Source organism: Athene cunicularia (assembly GCF_003259725.1).
Source record: "Athene cunicularia isolate RWA chromosome 1 unlocalized genomic scaffold, athCun1 chr1_part1, whole genome shotgun sequence".
NCBI classification, from domain to species: domain Eukaryota; kingdom Metazoa; phylum Chordata; class Aves; order Strigiformes; family Strigidae; genus Athene; species Athene cunicularia.
The window spans coordinates 112752283-112768923 of record NW_020799091.1 but is presented as its reverse complement, the minus strand read 5'-3'; the positions used below and the strand labels follow the sequence as shown (position 1 = coordinate 112768923).

The following is a 16641-nucleotide window of genomic DNA, read 5'->3' as shown; positions in this document are numbered from 1 at the left end:
GTGCTGACCTGTGGAGGAAAACAGTATTGTACATCATCTACAGTTTGTGTTAACCTGTATTACCACAATACCTATTTAGATCCTCTGTCTTGTGCTGATAATGATGATCCTTGTTACAGGCAGATGCAACGGAAACCAGAAGCACCCGCAGTCACTTATGCAACATATCGAGGTTCTGCAAGGATTAGACAGCTACTGAAGAATCAGTCAGAAATGGCTGAAAAGGGAGAACAAAGTACTGAGAAGAGAAATTCTTCAATGATTAAAGAAAATGGAGAAATCCAAACAACTGTCTCTCCAAAATCAGAACTTTTAATAAAAGAAAATGGAAAAGATGAGGGTAGAGGTCATGAAGATGATGCCATAGTAAATTCTTCTGCAGTTAAAATGGGAAGGATAAAGTCTGGTAAAGTTCAGCATTGTATGGGTAGCAGTAAACATGAAGTAACTGCAAAGGACACAGCATCTACTGAGTTGTCTCAAAAGACAGATGTAAAACATACGCCTGCTTTAGCTGCATCAAAAGTTAAAAGGACATATTCACTAGATTCATTCTTATCATCTAGTTGTAGAAACAGTGAGGTCCTAACCAATTCCACTTCCCAGATTTCCAATTCCCTTAAAATGAGTTCTGCAAATGATTTGGTTGGAAAAGAAGTTGGACTGCTGGGAGAAACAGAAGCTCTGTTTCAGACAGATGAAAATGCCACTTCTAACTTTGATAAAGAAAACAATTATAGTAAAACAGCCAGTAAGAAGTCCACAAAAGAAATTCAGGATAACTGTTTACATTCACACAAATCAAAAAGTAAGACAGTTAATGAAGAACTACAGGTGAATAAGGGAGAATTTTGCTGTAATCATAAAATGGATAGTCACTTGGAGCTAATGTTGGATGTCCAGATGCTTCATTCCAGTACCACTATGTTTCAGCAGCAAGGAGATCAGCATATAGGCAGTGCAAATAAAGATAACAATCCAAGTAAAAGTGATATGCAGAAAACTGTGGCAGCTCTAGAAAGAGAGCAAAATCCTCAGAACTTTCTAGCTACTGTTCTTTTACCTTTTAAGGAACAAATACCCACATTGCTTAGCACGGAGTCCAAAGGAGAAAAATTCATAGCCACAGGTAATCTACCTACTTCAGTGTCATCTATTAAAAATTATGAAGATGCAGTCATGGGCAGGGGAACTTATAATGAAGAACTGAGTGAGTTAGGGAAACCAATGCATGTACAAAATGATTACCAATTAATCCATGTGGAGAATTCTAAGTATACTATCACACAGCAGACTGGTTTACCTTGTCTAGAGACTGAGGGTGTGGAAACAATGAAGGTTTTATCTGAGGTTGCAGCGGAGAATCATGCCAGTGTATCACCATGCATACATGGGTGTGAAAGTGGGAAATCTACCTTTGATGAACTGACAACACACCTCTCTCTAAGTTGTGAGTCTTGTTTTGAAACTGGAGGCTGTTGCTCAGCTTCTCTCCATCCTAGTTGCAAGTTCAAAAATAAAACTATAGGGAAAAGAGAAGTTAGTTTAAAAGATGTTGGAGAGACACTTTCTCTTCCTAATCTTGAATATCAGAAGAGCAAATCTTTTGAGCCTGTAGAGATGAGTCTCTCAGAAAACTCTATTCCTGTCCACAACCATGATCCTGTTTCCCTTGAAACTGTTCAAGACATTCATGCCAAGGCATTAGTTATGCTTACAGAAGACAACACAGCAAAACCTGCACCTTCCCCTTCAATCACTGTTGACAGGACAGATGATCATACTCCTGCTGCTTCTAAAGTTGAGGAGACTGGTATGACTGAGGCTGCTCTTATTTCTTATGAGTGTAAAGACTGCATCTCTGAACTTTCCTCTCCTGTTTCTAAGCCACAAGAAAAAAATTTGGAGGTTTCTCATTCTGCCTTGAGATATGGAGGAAGGTCTTTGACCAACCATTCTGCTTTCATATGTGAAAAAGATGATGTAAACATTTCTGAATCTCCACCCGTTTCTGAAGATGGATGTATTAATTTTTCTTCCAAGAAGGAAAACAGTAATAAGCCTAGGATATCACCCACAGTACTTGATTATTCATCTGACAACCAAGGAAAAATGCCTTCTCCTGCCACTGACTCTGAAAATGGCCACACTGCTAGATGGTCTGCTGCTGCTGAACAGGACAGCTTTATTTTTCCAGCTGCTGAGTCTAGGAGAATAGTTCCTGAGGACAGAAAGACTGAGGTGCCACTTTGCTCAGGAGACGTGAGAGCTGGTTCTCTGGAGCCTGAGCTTACTTCAGCTGCGCTTGATGACTCTGCTGCCAGAGAAGATGTGGGGAGTGTTTGCATCCCCAGGCCTGCTTCACCTACTCTGGGATCCAGAGAAACCTCCGACCTTTCTGTTTCTGCCTTGGAAATGGTGGATGTTGCTCAGGGTAATTCTTCCAGTCACGGAGCTAGTAATGGGGCAGAGGTGGCCTCCTCCACACAACAGACTGACAGCAGTGTCTTGGCAGAAGTAATGCCATCACTCATCTGTCCTCTGAAATCTTCGGAAATGGTGTCCGAGTCAGCCTGTACTGATAGCGTGTGCAGAAATGTGGTGGGACAGGTAAATCTTGGTAATTGTGTTTCTGCTATCTCGGAAGCCCCTTCAGTGGCAGATGACCAGACAGGTGCTGCACTTAAAGAGTTAAATGAGCTCTGCTCTGAGGAAGTATGGGAAGATACCAAAGTGAAGGGACAAGAATGTGCTAAATTCCAAGATACTGCTGTTTTGTTTAAAAAAGCTAAGGAAATAGTGGACTCAGTTTTACACTTGGCTATAGAAGAAATAGTAGCAAAACAAGCCATTGGTGTCCGCCAGCTTTGTGAGAGCAAGGATAGTTTAAAAAATACGGATATTCTAAATGATCAGAAAGCTGAAACTGTACAGTTGGAAGCAGAAAAAATCCAGTCAGCTGTGCAGTCATTAAACCATTCTAATGAGAGCAGTGGAGGAGGCTCATCTTCATTTACAGGAAATGAAACAGTAGATACAGATAATCAAGATGAAAAGATACTATCTTATATCCCTGATAAAATTGACCTACATAGTCCACTAGCTCTAAAAGCAAAAGAAACAACTGATGAAGTCATTAACTCAGCCAAACAAAAACTGGCATCCAATCAGTGGCAAGGCAGTGAGAGTAAAAGACCTTCTGAAAAGGTTGAGCCTAAACCTAAGGCTGAAACTCCAAAATTTTTGAACCTGGATATGAAGTTACCTGCCAAAACAAAGGAACCAATAGAGAAGGAAACTTGGGGTGTAACTGTAAACTGTGAAAAGGCAGATTACTCAGGTCCTCCTTTGCTTCCAAATAGTATGCAAAATGGCATAGATTGGCCCCAGAGAGGTGAAAAGATACCAAATAATACATTTACATGTCAAACAAATGGATTTCTACCCACTGGTAGTTCATCAGTGCTGAAATCTGATCATATGGCACAAGCAAAAGAGAGACACAATAGAAAGGTGTGTGAACATCTGGCTGCAGCAGAGATGCATGGCAAAACTGGAGTATCAGCAACTAGTAGAAAATCTGATGGATCTTTACATTTAATACATAGAGATGCTTCTGTGACTGAAGAGCTGCTTTTGTCATTGCAATTAAAAGATTCATGCAATAATACAAATATGCCAGAGTGCACGTTGCTGCCAACTGTAAATGTTAAATTGGCATCTTTTATGCCTGATGAAGAATGTATTGGCATGCAGAGTGAATCCAAAGACCAAAGCAGTCCTCAGGGGGCTCTGGAAAGCAGTGCAGAGGACACTCTGTATGAACACTGCAGAAAAGAGGCTGCAGAACTACCTGCACACGTAAAAGCAACCTTAGAAGGTTCAAAGGCAGTGAAGAGTAAAGAGGAACTAGCGGAAGGGGCAAGTGAGATGGCAGAGGTTAATATTGGATTAAATATGCAGTTCACTGTACCTAAATTGTCTGTTACTGGAGAGGACAGCGAAGGGAAAAACTGCATCAACACAGTCTTTGACCAAAATAATGAGAAGCTGAAGCAGGTACAAATGAAGGATCAAGATGTGAAGATAAATGATCAGCTTGAGGAAAATGGTCTGGACAGTGGTGATGACATGAACGAATCAACAGATCTTCTGGCCTTTTCTCCACTAATTGAACAGTGGGAAAACAGTTCTTTTACTATCATTTATGAAGGTGCCCTTCAAACTGAGAACAAATCTGTCTCAACTGATGATATGCAAACTGTTTCACTTTCTTCTTCTGATTTGCCTTCTGATAATGCAGATAATCTACTGTGTGAAAGAGCAAAGACTAAACATGAGCCAGCCTGTCTTTATGGGAAGGATAACAAGTTGAATGAAGCAACAGATGGCCGTAGCTCGGAGTCATTTCTGAGCATGGAGGCCAAGCGCTATAGAGTATATCCTTTATCGTTGTCTCCAATATATGAAGACGACAGCTCCCAAGAAGACTTACTTTCCACAGATGTGTCGCCAGAAGGCCATCCTAGTGGAATATCTAAAGATAACACTGACCACTCTTCTGTGCTTTCCCTTCTTCAGTCAGTTTCTGAGCGCTTGCAGTTTACTACTCAGCTCAGTAAAGAGGAGGAGGAGGGAGTGGAGGATGACGAGGAGGAAGAATCATCATATGAAGAAAATATGCTTGATGTTGACAGAGAAGATGACTGTCTTTCCAGTCAGTGGAGAGGGGATTTAAAAACAACCCTTCAATCAAATGACCAAAATAGATCTTTGTTTCCTGAACAACCACTTTTTCTTTCAAGAGAACAACTTGACTCCAGGGAGCAACCAGAATTGTTTCCAGATGTGGCTTCTCCCAGTCAAACACTCTGTAAGCCAGTTTCACTGAAAGCTGATTGTCCCCTAAAGCGTCCTCCTACAAGTGTGTACTACCAGTATTTGAAATCTGCCAGCAATTGCTCCTCTGAGAAGGGGACCAGGTTTGGAAGCATTCTCCAGGATATGTTGCAGCCAAAGATTCACTGGTCTCAAGACAACACCATGCCAAAACTGGGAGAATTGTCAGCGGTAAGATGACATCCCACATAATATTCATAATCAAAGTGATTAGCACAGATTCAAAATTGCTGTCTCCCTATTCTCTTTCCTCCCTTTTTAAGGTTATTTTTTTATCATAAACAAAAGTAGCTAGACTGTTCAAGATCATGGCTTTTTTAAAAAAGTCTTCTGATAAAATCATTTTTAAAAAGGAGTTTTCTTGGTTCAGCACACAGGTGAAAGTGACTTAATTGTAAAACAGAAGATGTGAACAGAAAATATAATAGGAAAATATGCAAGTCTGTATAATAGCAAAACACAGACTTGTCTATGTTAAGGACATTTCAACCTGAAGATGATGGAATTGCCTTTTGTATGAAAATTTTTTCATTTCTTCCATGTCTGAGATTAGTAGAGCCGTATTGTCCAAAATATATGAATATCTGCTCACTGGGCTATTTGTTTCATCACAGAGGCTTCTACAAATTGTAGCTCAGTTAGCAAGTAATATAGCTGCTTTTGTAGATTAGCATTTCTTTTTTAGTTTATTTAAAACAATGGTAGATGAGGGTATGAAAACAGTTCTTCCAATATTTAGTAATCAAAAATGCTGCATAAACCGAAATGTGTAACTGAAGAAGAAAGTTTTTCCATGATGTTGGGAATATTTCAGTCCCTGTTAATGATCTCTTTTGCTACTGTTAAGACATGCGGTTTAATATTTGCTGAGAAAGGATAATACATTTCCGGAAGTTATAACTATGATAATAGTTCTTCCTTTCTAGCACTTGCTACTTTCTGCTGATTATTTGATTCTGTTAAACTGTTTCGACTAATTGAATGAGAACGAAACAAATCTTGGTAGTTTCTCCTAGTGATAGTTGCATACATTTATAAGAATAGTGGACCCAGAATAATCTGTCTATGCTTTGTGCTGCTGTTGTGGATGTTAATAGTTGTTCTCCATGTCATTTTAATTTCAGAACCTCATTGACAGGGCAAGTCTCAAATACAATCCCAGACCGGGAAAGGTAAGCAGAATTTGTGTCACGTAGATCAATATGGTACATGGAATAATTTGCTATACCAAAATTTTTGAATGGAAGACATCTGAAGTTGTCAGTTTGGTTTTCTGTATTTTAATGGTGCATATGTTTGCACTTGAGATTATATTATCAAAAATCCTGCTACTAGTAATTTTACTGTATTTCTGTCAGCATCTGCTGTTTCAGTTTAGTAATGTTTCATAAAAGACGAAAATGTGTAGCATATCAGTTGAGTGGGCACAAAGTGAAATAGGTTTATTCCAAACAAAAAATAACTGTCTACACTGTTAGTTGAAATTGGCCCTCATTTGTATGTATTGTATGTTGTTTCAGATTATTATTTATGATATTTATGGTGACAAAAGTAAACAAGAAGTTCATTCTGATGTACTAGATTCCACGTCCTGGATCTTTCCCATTGGAGCATTACTTAGGATAATTAGAGGATGGTAAGAAATCCGAGTCATATTTAAATAGACTCTCTCCAAAAGACTGTATACATGTTTTGTATTTTCATTGCTTTTATTTACAAAACGCGTCTGATCTTCAAGAGTATCTTTTTCTTTCTTTATAATTAGACTGATACCAATGAAAAAGCATGAAACAAGGCTTCAAATGCTGCAGTACAAAAAAATATTGTTTCTCCTGGGAACTAGCTTCAAACATAAAGTTTCTAATAGAACCACAAGTAAGTTTAGACTTGTTGCCTGAAGTGCTGAGACAGTATAGCCATAATGATCACTGGAAGCATGTGTATGCCAAAGAACATGGCTTTTTTTACAGTTCAGTTTCCTTGTACAGTAGCTGTTGCAAAAGGACAATAAAATGAACAATCTCGGCTGCTGTTTGGAATGTAGCATTTAGGGGAATGTGGATGCAGAAGGATTTATAAGTACCTTTAAGGTAGATTTTGCAAGTGTTTCTCTTTGCTTTGGGAAGCTAGGACTGGGACCGTGTCGTTTGTTGCATTGGAACTTAATTGGTGGTGCTTACAGTGAATGTTTCTAACTGTCAGCCGTAGTAACAATGCATGTCACATTTATGCAGTTTTGAGGCAACTTTGTTTGGTTTTGCATACATTTCTTCCACATCCTAAGAAATACTGAATGCCATTATTAGTATGTATATGTTTTATGTCTTGCATAGTATCTGCCTGAACAGGATGTGTTTTGACATGTCAATTAATATATGTGTTCTGGCAAAATAAGGCTTTTTGTTTATATTGTGTTTCAGCTGTATCTTTATACTATTAATTTTTTTAATTATGTTAGGCTATGTCCCGGACGAGAGCAGTGTATTTTACTTTTAAAGCACAGAAGTACAAGCCCTGTACTTGTCTAAAGGGAGTGTGACTACTGAGGGACAGCATAAGAAAGATCTGATAGTTGGTTTGATAAGAAGATCTCATTACCAAGCTTTCCAGCAGATGTGCTATATAAGGACAGTCTTACCTAAGAGCAACAACTGAGTTCATGATATCATTATTACAGTTGGATTTTTTATGAGAAACCAAAGTTCCAGGGTCGGAAATATGTACTAGAAGAAGGAGAGGCTGTGCTGGATCACCTTTGGGATCTCCCAGGCGTGAAACATCATCGAAGAAACATCCCAGTTGGTTCAATCAAACATGTAACAAAGGTATAGACTTTGTTAATAATATGCTCACATAAATAATTAATTTCTGTGGCAGTAGCGGTGTATTACTAGCAATGGACAATGTGGGTATGCTGTGTTTCTCATTTTATTCAGATTTGCTATGAATCACATTTTTCACCTTCAAGGTAAATTCCAGGGCTTTTTTTTGTGCTAAATTTCCCTTTCTTCCTGAAAGTAATGAGCAGGTAGACTATCTTTCATTGCTACCACCTTTACCTGACACAGTGACTCTACTCCTTTTAAATGTTTACATGTCCAGTTAATTGTAATTAAATGGAATTAATTCATATTTTTCAAAGAATTGTTTATCTTAAGCTTGAAACTATCTACTGTTTGGCTTGTGTTTCAGAAGTTAGCAAGTGGTTTTCCAATCCCATTTGTACATTGTCCTCCAAAAATTGCTGTCACTCCCTCTACAGCTTTGTGCCATCTGTAGGGTTTCCACGTGGACAAGTGGTATACCTACAGCATCTGGCTCTATACAGAGGCATTTTGTTGAAAAGATAGGAATCAAATGCCTAAAACTAAATATAAAGCATCAATTGTTATTCAGTGAATGAGTAATATATTTACCAGATCTTGTGATTTAAGAAGACTTAGGGCTCTTGTTTAGCATAACATTCTAGTTATTCACAGGGCAATTGCCCTTTACTGTGAGTGAATTATTATTTGTATCACAATGTGAAAGTTTTTCAGAAAAACTGATTTCTCTGTTCCTTGCTGGAACAGAGGTCATTTTAAAATTGATAACCTTTTTGTCATTGGGGCATAATGTCATAACAACTAGGAATAAGTTTTCATTCTCTTAAATACTTAACAATAAATTCGAAAGAGACTGGCTGAGGGCATGAGTAATGCAGTCAACATTGATGTGAGCTAAACAAATTAAAAGCTTTTGACCAATATGGCATATGAACATTGATTAATAATGTAGAAGGCAGCTAAATAATTAAAGAAATACCACAATAACATGTGGAACTATGATCTGAAGCCAAGGGAACCTGAGTGTGTCTTGGGTATTAAAGAAAACCATTGGATAGGAAAGAGACTGATTAGCTTCATCATGCTTGATAAAAATCTTCCTAATACAGCTAACTAGATTGAAGCATTGTTCTTCCAGTATGTAGCTCATTTGTATGGAACACAGATGGAAAGCTTTGTTACAGTACACTAGTGCAATAATCAACACTGTTTCTCATGTTACTAACCTCTGGCAGGTATGGTTGGTTGGGAGGACTTCTGCTGTTAGTCCATAGGGCTGTATGGAGCCAGTGTGGGTATAGAACTCACTAAGCCAAGTTTTGTCCTCTAAACCTTGATTCATGAAAGCATCCATCTTTTTTTTTAGGTTGTTCTTCAGCTGCTGTGGAACTACTTTTAGAAGGTAGTTTGCCAAAGCACTATCTTATTTACTTACTTTTTATGAAAAATATAGGCTTTGTTTTTAATTGACAAATATCTGTTTCCTTTTCAGGCAGTTCATGTGCATGTGATCTGCAGGTTCTCATGTTTTACTGTCATTCTCTTTTTCATAGGCTGGGTAGCTCAGTGACTTTTCTCCTGCCTAGTGTGGTCATACTAGCTGTGTCTCCAGGCTATCTGGCTTTTTTTCTGATTCTCCAAGTGACTTTTTATGGTGCTTGTTTAATGGCTGCTCAGCTGCCTTGAGTTTGCAGATTTGAAAATTGGATAAATATTTGAGAAGAATATAGCTTGCCAGGAAGAGAAAAACAGATGTTTACTAGAGAAACTGTAGGAGGTACGTTTAATATTATTTTTATTTTTCACTGGCAGATGTTAGTTTGCTGAGAGACAGTCTGCCAGTAGCTTCATGCTCTGATTTGGCTTCAAGTCTCCACAAAAAGCAAAGATCCTGTTAGCTTTGTGGTTAGCTTGTGGCTTGACTTACTGTGGAAACATGTGTGTTTAATTTGTAGAAACTTAGGAGAGGGGGGAAAGATCCCGAAGGAACAGATCATGCAACTAGTAAATTGAAGACCTACTTGAAGTAATGGGGAGTCTGAATTCCACTAATGCAAATCAGCATAAGCCTAGGCTAGCAAAATCTGCCTGCACACGCAGGTTCAGTACAGCTTCTGCAGCACAGTCTGTTTAGTCAAGTCAGTTCTCTGCTCTGCTGCAAATGCATATATTGATCTTGTGGAATTGGAGGGCTTTTTCTATCCATTTCTGGAAGTCCAAAGAGGATGCTAAATGTTACTTTCCAAAAAACAAGAGCTGAGAAGAGTTGCTGATGTTCCCTTTCTGGAGTAATCTTGTAAACCATTATTTTGCAAGATGACAGGAGATCTGAAACAGCAGTTTATAACCACTGTCTGCAAGACTGTTAGGCAAGGAATAACTGGATTCCTTGTGGACTCTCCCTAAGCAAAGCTCTTTGTAATGGGAATGTTCACAGTATTACATGAAGGATGTGTTTCTTTTGTTTGTGTGGTTTGCTAGGTGGAAAGAAGTTACTAATTCAAGCAGGGACTACTTTGTCAGATGCCGTAGGAAGACACCCAGCAGCTTTGGATTGTCTCATTTGCTAGTTGGTATTTACAGGACAGTAATCATTAATTTTCTTAATATTATTTTATTTTACTACCAGCCCTATTGAGTTATGTAGTTTGGTTTGATGGAGACAGCTGGTAGCAAGAGTGGTATGGAGCAGGAGAACTGGGACAAAGAATTATGAATGGGTAAAAAAGGCTGAAGGACCACAGAGAGTAAGGTTTAAAATAAAAAGCACCACAGAAGCTGATATGTCCTAAGGACAAGCTGTGTGTATCAAAAGTAAGATGCATGTCTCGACTGTATTAAAAGGCAATCGTGTGAATACCAGAACTAATTAGGCCTGGCTTTCAATAGACTTCTCTCAACATTGTTTTGGTATTTAGCTTAAGAAGCCAGATTTCAGCCATTCTTTGTCCTGTTGTTGACATAAATGGCTACATCATTTAAATAGACTATTTTTATCACTTCAGTCACCACAGCTTACAGGTTCAAGAAGACCTAACAGTGCTGAGATTGTTTAGCCCTGCTAGTGCTGTTAGGGCTGTAACCCTAGATCCAGAAGATGGGTTAACAGCCAAGACCACCTTGAGGGAGCTGAGGGCTCTAGGTCTTTCACTTCTGGTGGAGCTCTGGAACTAGAAAAATACCAGAGATGCTACTCAAGTGTAATATTTCATGTTAAGGTCTTGAGGGTCATCTTAATCTTCTTCAGTAGAAGCCTTAACCTTTCTGCTGAGGGCCACATGACTTTTTTGGAAGTCTGTTCTCCGCAAGCTAGCGTGAGTATTCCCCATGCTTTTGTAATCATCTTCGCTCCCAAAAGACCATGAGGGCAAGCACAGGCACTCCAGGATGACTCTGTGGAGGTAGGAGGAAAGTACGACAGAGTAAAGGAAGTCAGTGGGATGCCTGGAGGCTGTGTCCTACCTAAACATTTGCTGATTGTCTATTATCCTTGGAAATGAACACAGCTACCTAATCTGTTTGCTGTGCTTTTTATTCTGTTTTTACCTGATGTGTCAGTAGTATAATGAATATGACATGAGTTTTGACTGCTTATGATGGGGGGTGGCAAGGGCCGGGGGGGCTATAGGGAGGAAACTTTCCAGTTTTGGATGTGGCCTGAAACACTGTGGTAATAGTTTTGCATGGTAACAGTTTTGCATGTGGTATCTCATTTCAAAATCTTGACGCCTTGCAAATGAAAGGGCTTCAAACTGAAGGATCTAGTTCTCCACCTGAATGCTATCATATTTGTGTGGTTCTCATTTTGTTTGTAAAGATGTTGGTTTTATTAGGAATGTTAAAGAAGCCTCTGAAAGTAATGATGCCTATTAAATATGCTCAGGCAAATATGAACATGCTAGGGCAAATATTTACCAAGCTAAAGTTCACATCCTTAAATTATATAAATTAATGGCATAGTACTCAAGCGTACATCTCCAAATACATAGAGTTCACTTCATACAGTAATACTAAATTTCACTATTTTTGCAGTCTATGAACTCAATATTTAAGTCAAAATGTATATTTGTGACTTTAAAAAAATGTGCTTAGAAAATGTAATGTACTTCTTGCTCAGATATGTTATTACCTTTAAAAATAGATATTTGAATTGCTTTTGATGAAAACACTAGTTTACTATGTGACACTTCATGAAAGGACTTTGTGGACTTAATCTGGTATACACAAAAATACCATCACAATGAGTACAGGGGTTTTTTTGACTGTCAAAATCTGGCTGGAGAGAGATGGTGATAAATAGGAGAGATTTTATTATGAGTGCTTGTGCTTTACCTACCCTTTGGAGAATTGCTGCATTCTTCATCTCTTGAGGTGGAGCCTGCCTCGTGAGCTTCAGAGTCAGGAAAGGAGACTTGAAAAGAGACTACAGACTGGCTTTTTCCAATCTTCAAATAAAAAACAAAACAAAACACAAAACCCTCCTACTGAATTAAAGTTAAACATACTCTGTCTCATATTCTGTCTGAGCCCGCAGGCAAAGATACTTTATTTTGCCACTTGTCTGGTCTCGTAGGTACTTTATTTCAGAATTTATCTGAAAGCATTAAGAGTCTAGCATCATTACTTGTGGAATTCTTATAGGTGCAACTTCTGATTTTTTCCATTGGATTCACAGATTTCAACCTTATCACATGGCAGGTGTTTCTAGGAAAAAAACACAAACTTCAAATATTTCTTAACTGTGATTCTATGATTCTATGATTTAATTAGATAGATAGATAGATAGATAGATAGATAGATAGATAGATAGATAGATAGATATGTGAAAAAATAAGAACGTTTTTTTTTTTCCTAAACTTGTCTAGCAATGCACTTAAAATTGAGGTATGGTGTTCTTTAGCCCTTTGCCATAAAGTAGCATTGTACTAGAAATTCTTTTTTTGGTAGCTTTTCTGGCTTTGCTCATCTGAAAATAGAAGTCCTGGTATTGCAGATTTTATTCTAGAAACAAATATTATACATAATTTACAAGGTACAATACAGAGGAAACATAATTATGCATGAGGGAGAGTTGCCAAAACAGCATACTGTGTTACTTCGGGTCTCGTGAGGAAAGAGAAATTATATGCTGAAGTCCGTCTATTATAATTGCCACATTTATTGCTGACAGTTAAATAACTACTGAAAGAACTTTGCTAAGCAAGAAGAGAGGTATTTCTAGGTGGGATGTTACTCCATAATTTGAAAGCTTCACTCAAAACCTGTGTGAAAAAGGAGAGCATGCAGGTGTTGTCATGAGATGAGGTGCTGTAGCTTTAAGAGCTTTAGTGTCCTGTGGCTGGGTTTCTCATCAAGTTCTTGTTTTGCCTATCAAGTCTGGCAGAGACCATGTAGAATCTGTGTCATGGTGTGACCCTGCCTGGGTCCTCAACAAATTCAGTAACCAGGTGCTTCTATGAAGGCACCCTCAGGGACAGCTTCTATCCCTCTTCTCTAGTGCACATGCAAGGGGCATCTTCTTCCAGCCCCATTTAGGACTTTCAGGGTCTCTATGCCATCCAAGCCCTTTTGCCTAATGTAAATGGGTTTGTGGGACAGGAGGATAAGGTGTAAATTATCACTGAGAACTAAAGGTTCCCTGCTGAGCAAACGGTAAGAACGTGAGCTGCCTTTCACTGTAGCAGGAAGATTATTCTGTAATGCACTGCTGAAGCAGGGCCTTACAGAAGATCCTCATTGATTCATGATGTGTTTGAATGCTGGTAAAGAAAGTATTGGCGAGGCATTCTACATAAGTATTATGAAATGAGCTCTAGACAAGATCACGTGTTCAACAAGTTAACAGAGGTTGTTGCTCTGTAGTAACAGGAAAATTGCTAAAGTGTCTATTTACTTAACAAAACAAATGTTTTCTAGTACTGTTCTTTTTCTTTGTCTAAAATTCTGTAGATTTACTTGGCGTGACAGAAAATTGAACTCATGGCTTCAAACCATAGTTGGATGCATTACAGAACCTAGTTGTCACTGAGGGAGGGAAGTGGGATTGTAGTAGACATTTCTAGAAACTTTTAGTTATGCATGCATCACATGTATCCTTATGGAAGCACTGTCTTTGGGGGGATAAATAAGCAGTATTAGATGCATGGTTTGTCTCTCAGTAAATAATGTCAGATCCTTTACTTGGAGAGTACTTAAACTGAGCTTTTTTATAGTAGCCCAGCAGGCATAAATGCATAGTTCTTTGGAAGTTAGTGGGAGCTGGAAATTTTCTTCCTTTAGCTTTTCTAAAAATTCCAGTCTTCATTAAAAAAACCTAAAACCCTTCCATCATATGAAGCCTGGAGTTAGGTTAGAAGGGTGAGAAGTCAGAGGAAAAAAGAAGGAAACGTTACCATCCTTCCCCCGCTGCGATGGGGCAGACTCTGCAAGCATGGATAAGCCTTACCCTTTACTTTGTTTCCACAGGACTGCGGCGTTCCAGAGGTAGAATTCTGCCTGGCACCTGGTGTCACAGAGGGACTTCCTATCTGCATACAGAGTGCAGTTGCCAATTTAGAAGAACTGGATGTTGAGAAAAACCCTTATATAAGAGTCAAATCAGGAGTGTGAGTACCGAACCTTTTTAATAGCATCTTGCCAGCAGGTAGAGGAGTAACATCATGAGGTAAAAGTCAGTCAGTGATAGGAACAATATTGGGGGAGGGGGGGGTGTGCCACGAATTGGTTAACATACACTAGATATTCCCAGCTCCACACTTCAGCATTATGCTGTATGGTCTCCTAGTAATGGAACCAAATCTTTGAAGGCATTTTTCCACTAGTTGCTGGCAGAATTCTTCTGTAATTCCATCTTTGAGTAGCTTTATAAATAGAAGCAGCAGCTTGGCTATAATTAGCTTTGAGTTCATTGGAGAATAGATATTGTCTCCCTAGTCACCCACCCTGTTACAACTGTAACACTATGGCTGAATACCAGAAAATGAATATTACATCATCCAAGCATTTCTCAAGCTACAGCTGTATCCTGACTTTCTGGAGAGAGGTGATGCAATATAATACAGGCCTTCGGTAGCCCAGCATTTCCTGTATTGAGCAGAATAGTCTGTTTCCTGAGTAAATGGCCAACACTTCACAGTTCCTAAAGTTTGGGATTTCTGTGCCTCTTCCCATAAAACAGTGCAGAATGATGTTAGCTGTTCTGTTACATGAGTCTTGGGTTTGCCTTTCCACATGAGCCAACCCTTCCTTCTCACAATCTCGGAATGTTTCTGTGAAGCTTGAGGTGATGAAGGAATTAAAACCAGAGTCTTGTCTTAATTTTGATAGAACTTAGTATAACTTTTAAGTGCTTGTGGTCTGTGTCTGTAGTGTTAAGAAAACAAGTTTTCCGTATGGCTCAATGCCACTTCCTCCATTCCTTATTTGGTCTACTAACCATTCCTTATATGTTTACTAACCTTGTGTCCAACTCCTACATTCAGCTTTCTTTTTGATTTAAAATAGTCTGAATGAGTCTCAGCATTTTTAACTTTCATGACAAAATTAAGATAGCCTGCTTTCTAAAGGAGTGTTGTAAATCGTCATAGTTTAATAACTTGCACTGAAAAACAAAGTGGGTTTGATGTTAGAAGCCTTTTAATTCCTAAGATGGCAATCCTAGGTAAAATTTGATGCAGGTGTCTAATCCTCAGTACCAACATTGGTTTTGTGTACTCATAACGTAACAAACTGAATTCTTGCTGTAAGTGAACAAATTGGTAATTTTCTTCCCTTTCATTTATGTTCAGCTTGGACTGAGAAAAAGTATCTGTGATGATCTTAGCATTTAAATATAGCTTTGTTTTGATGTGTTGATAGTATCTAGAACACATTTTCTGGCTCTTATGAGTACAAAAAGGAAAATAATTTTAATATCTTTTTTATTTGTAATCTATCTAATGAGATTAATAAGTCTTTTTATTATTATTATTATAGATGGCTTGCTTATTCAGACTTTAATTACAAGGGAGAGATGAAGGTTTTGGACAAATGTGATTCACCATCTGAATTTCCTTCAGCAGATACAAAATCTCTGCGTCCCTTAAAAATGGTGAGGACTTCACAATTCCCTAATAAGCCATGTGCCTTCCTTTTCCTATTGTTGATCCCCCCCAAAGGTTTTGATCTAAATATAATTTGGGTTCCAACATCCTTCCAGGGTTAATCCTTACACACGTAACACTCATCTCATGCCATGGTGCATTTGCAATGTTGTAATGGCATGGTAGGCACTGTGGCTTGTTGGGCTTCTGTGTCTGCCCAAGTAAGACCATGTAGTCAGAGGGAGCACCTGATTCAGTTAGACATCTTTCTGGGAAATTGCTGTTGTTGAGTGGAGATCATATAAGACAAAATTGAAAGGCTCTTAATTGTATTGTGGCCAACACCAATTCAGTAACTCAAAAAGCTCTTCAGAAGTTTTTGATTTCCTTCTGTTAATGGTATAGCTAGAGTCTACTGGGGGTGGCAGACCAGGTGAGGAATTTATTACCCAGTAGGATTTCTGTGACCAAACATTGCACAAAAATCTTGGGAGGCATAGCTCATTTTTGTTTGGTAGACAGCATGTAGATCCACGTATGAAAGAGATGTGGAAGGGTGTAACACATAATCCTACTGTATGCATAGCAAGCCTTCAGAAAGAGTCTAAAAGCCACAAAGGAATAAGACCTAACAGCTGTCCTTTTAGTCACTTGTGGTAGATAGGTGTCTTATTCTCTCACAAAATACAATTCATTAACATTTCAAGAGAAGATGCATTTGTTGTATTTATTCTTTGACAGACGTGAACATGTCAGCCTATATTTTCTCTCTTCTCGTGTTTATAGTTTTAGTGTCCCACCATTTGTGCTTAAGAAATTTGAAATGTACACAATAA

The 16641-nt window shown here is 38.5% G+C and overlaps 1 protein-coding gene across 1 annotated transcript in view; it reads left to right on the top strand.

The window, feature by feature from the left end:
- CRYBG3 (crystallin beta-gamma domain containing 3) overlaps positions 1-16641 on the top strand; it is a 78891-nt gene that overhangs the window by 29293 nt on the left and 32957 nt on the right. The window contains exons 6-11 of the mRNA XM_026846787.1: positions 120-5070; positions 6024-6071; positions 6420-6535; positions 7577-7724; positions 14190-14329; positions 15699-15813. Of these exons, the coding sequence (XP_026702588.1) occupies positions 120-5070; positions 6024-6071; positions 6420-6535; positions 7577-7724; positions 14190-14329; positions 15699-15813 (5518 nt within the window). The remainder of the gene's footprint in view (positions 1-119; positions 5071-6023; positions 6072-6419; positions 6536-7576; positions 7725-14189; positions 14330-15698; positions 15814-16641) is intronic.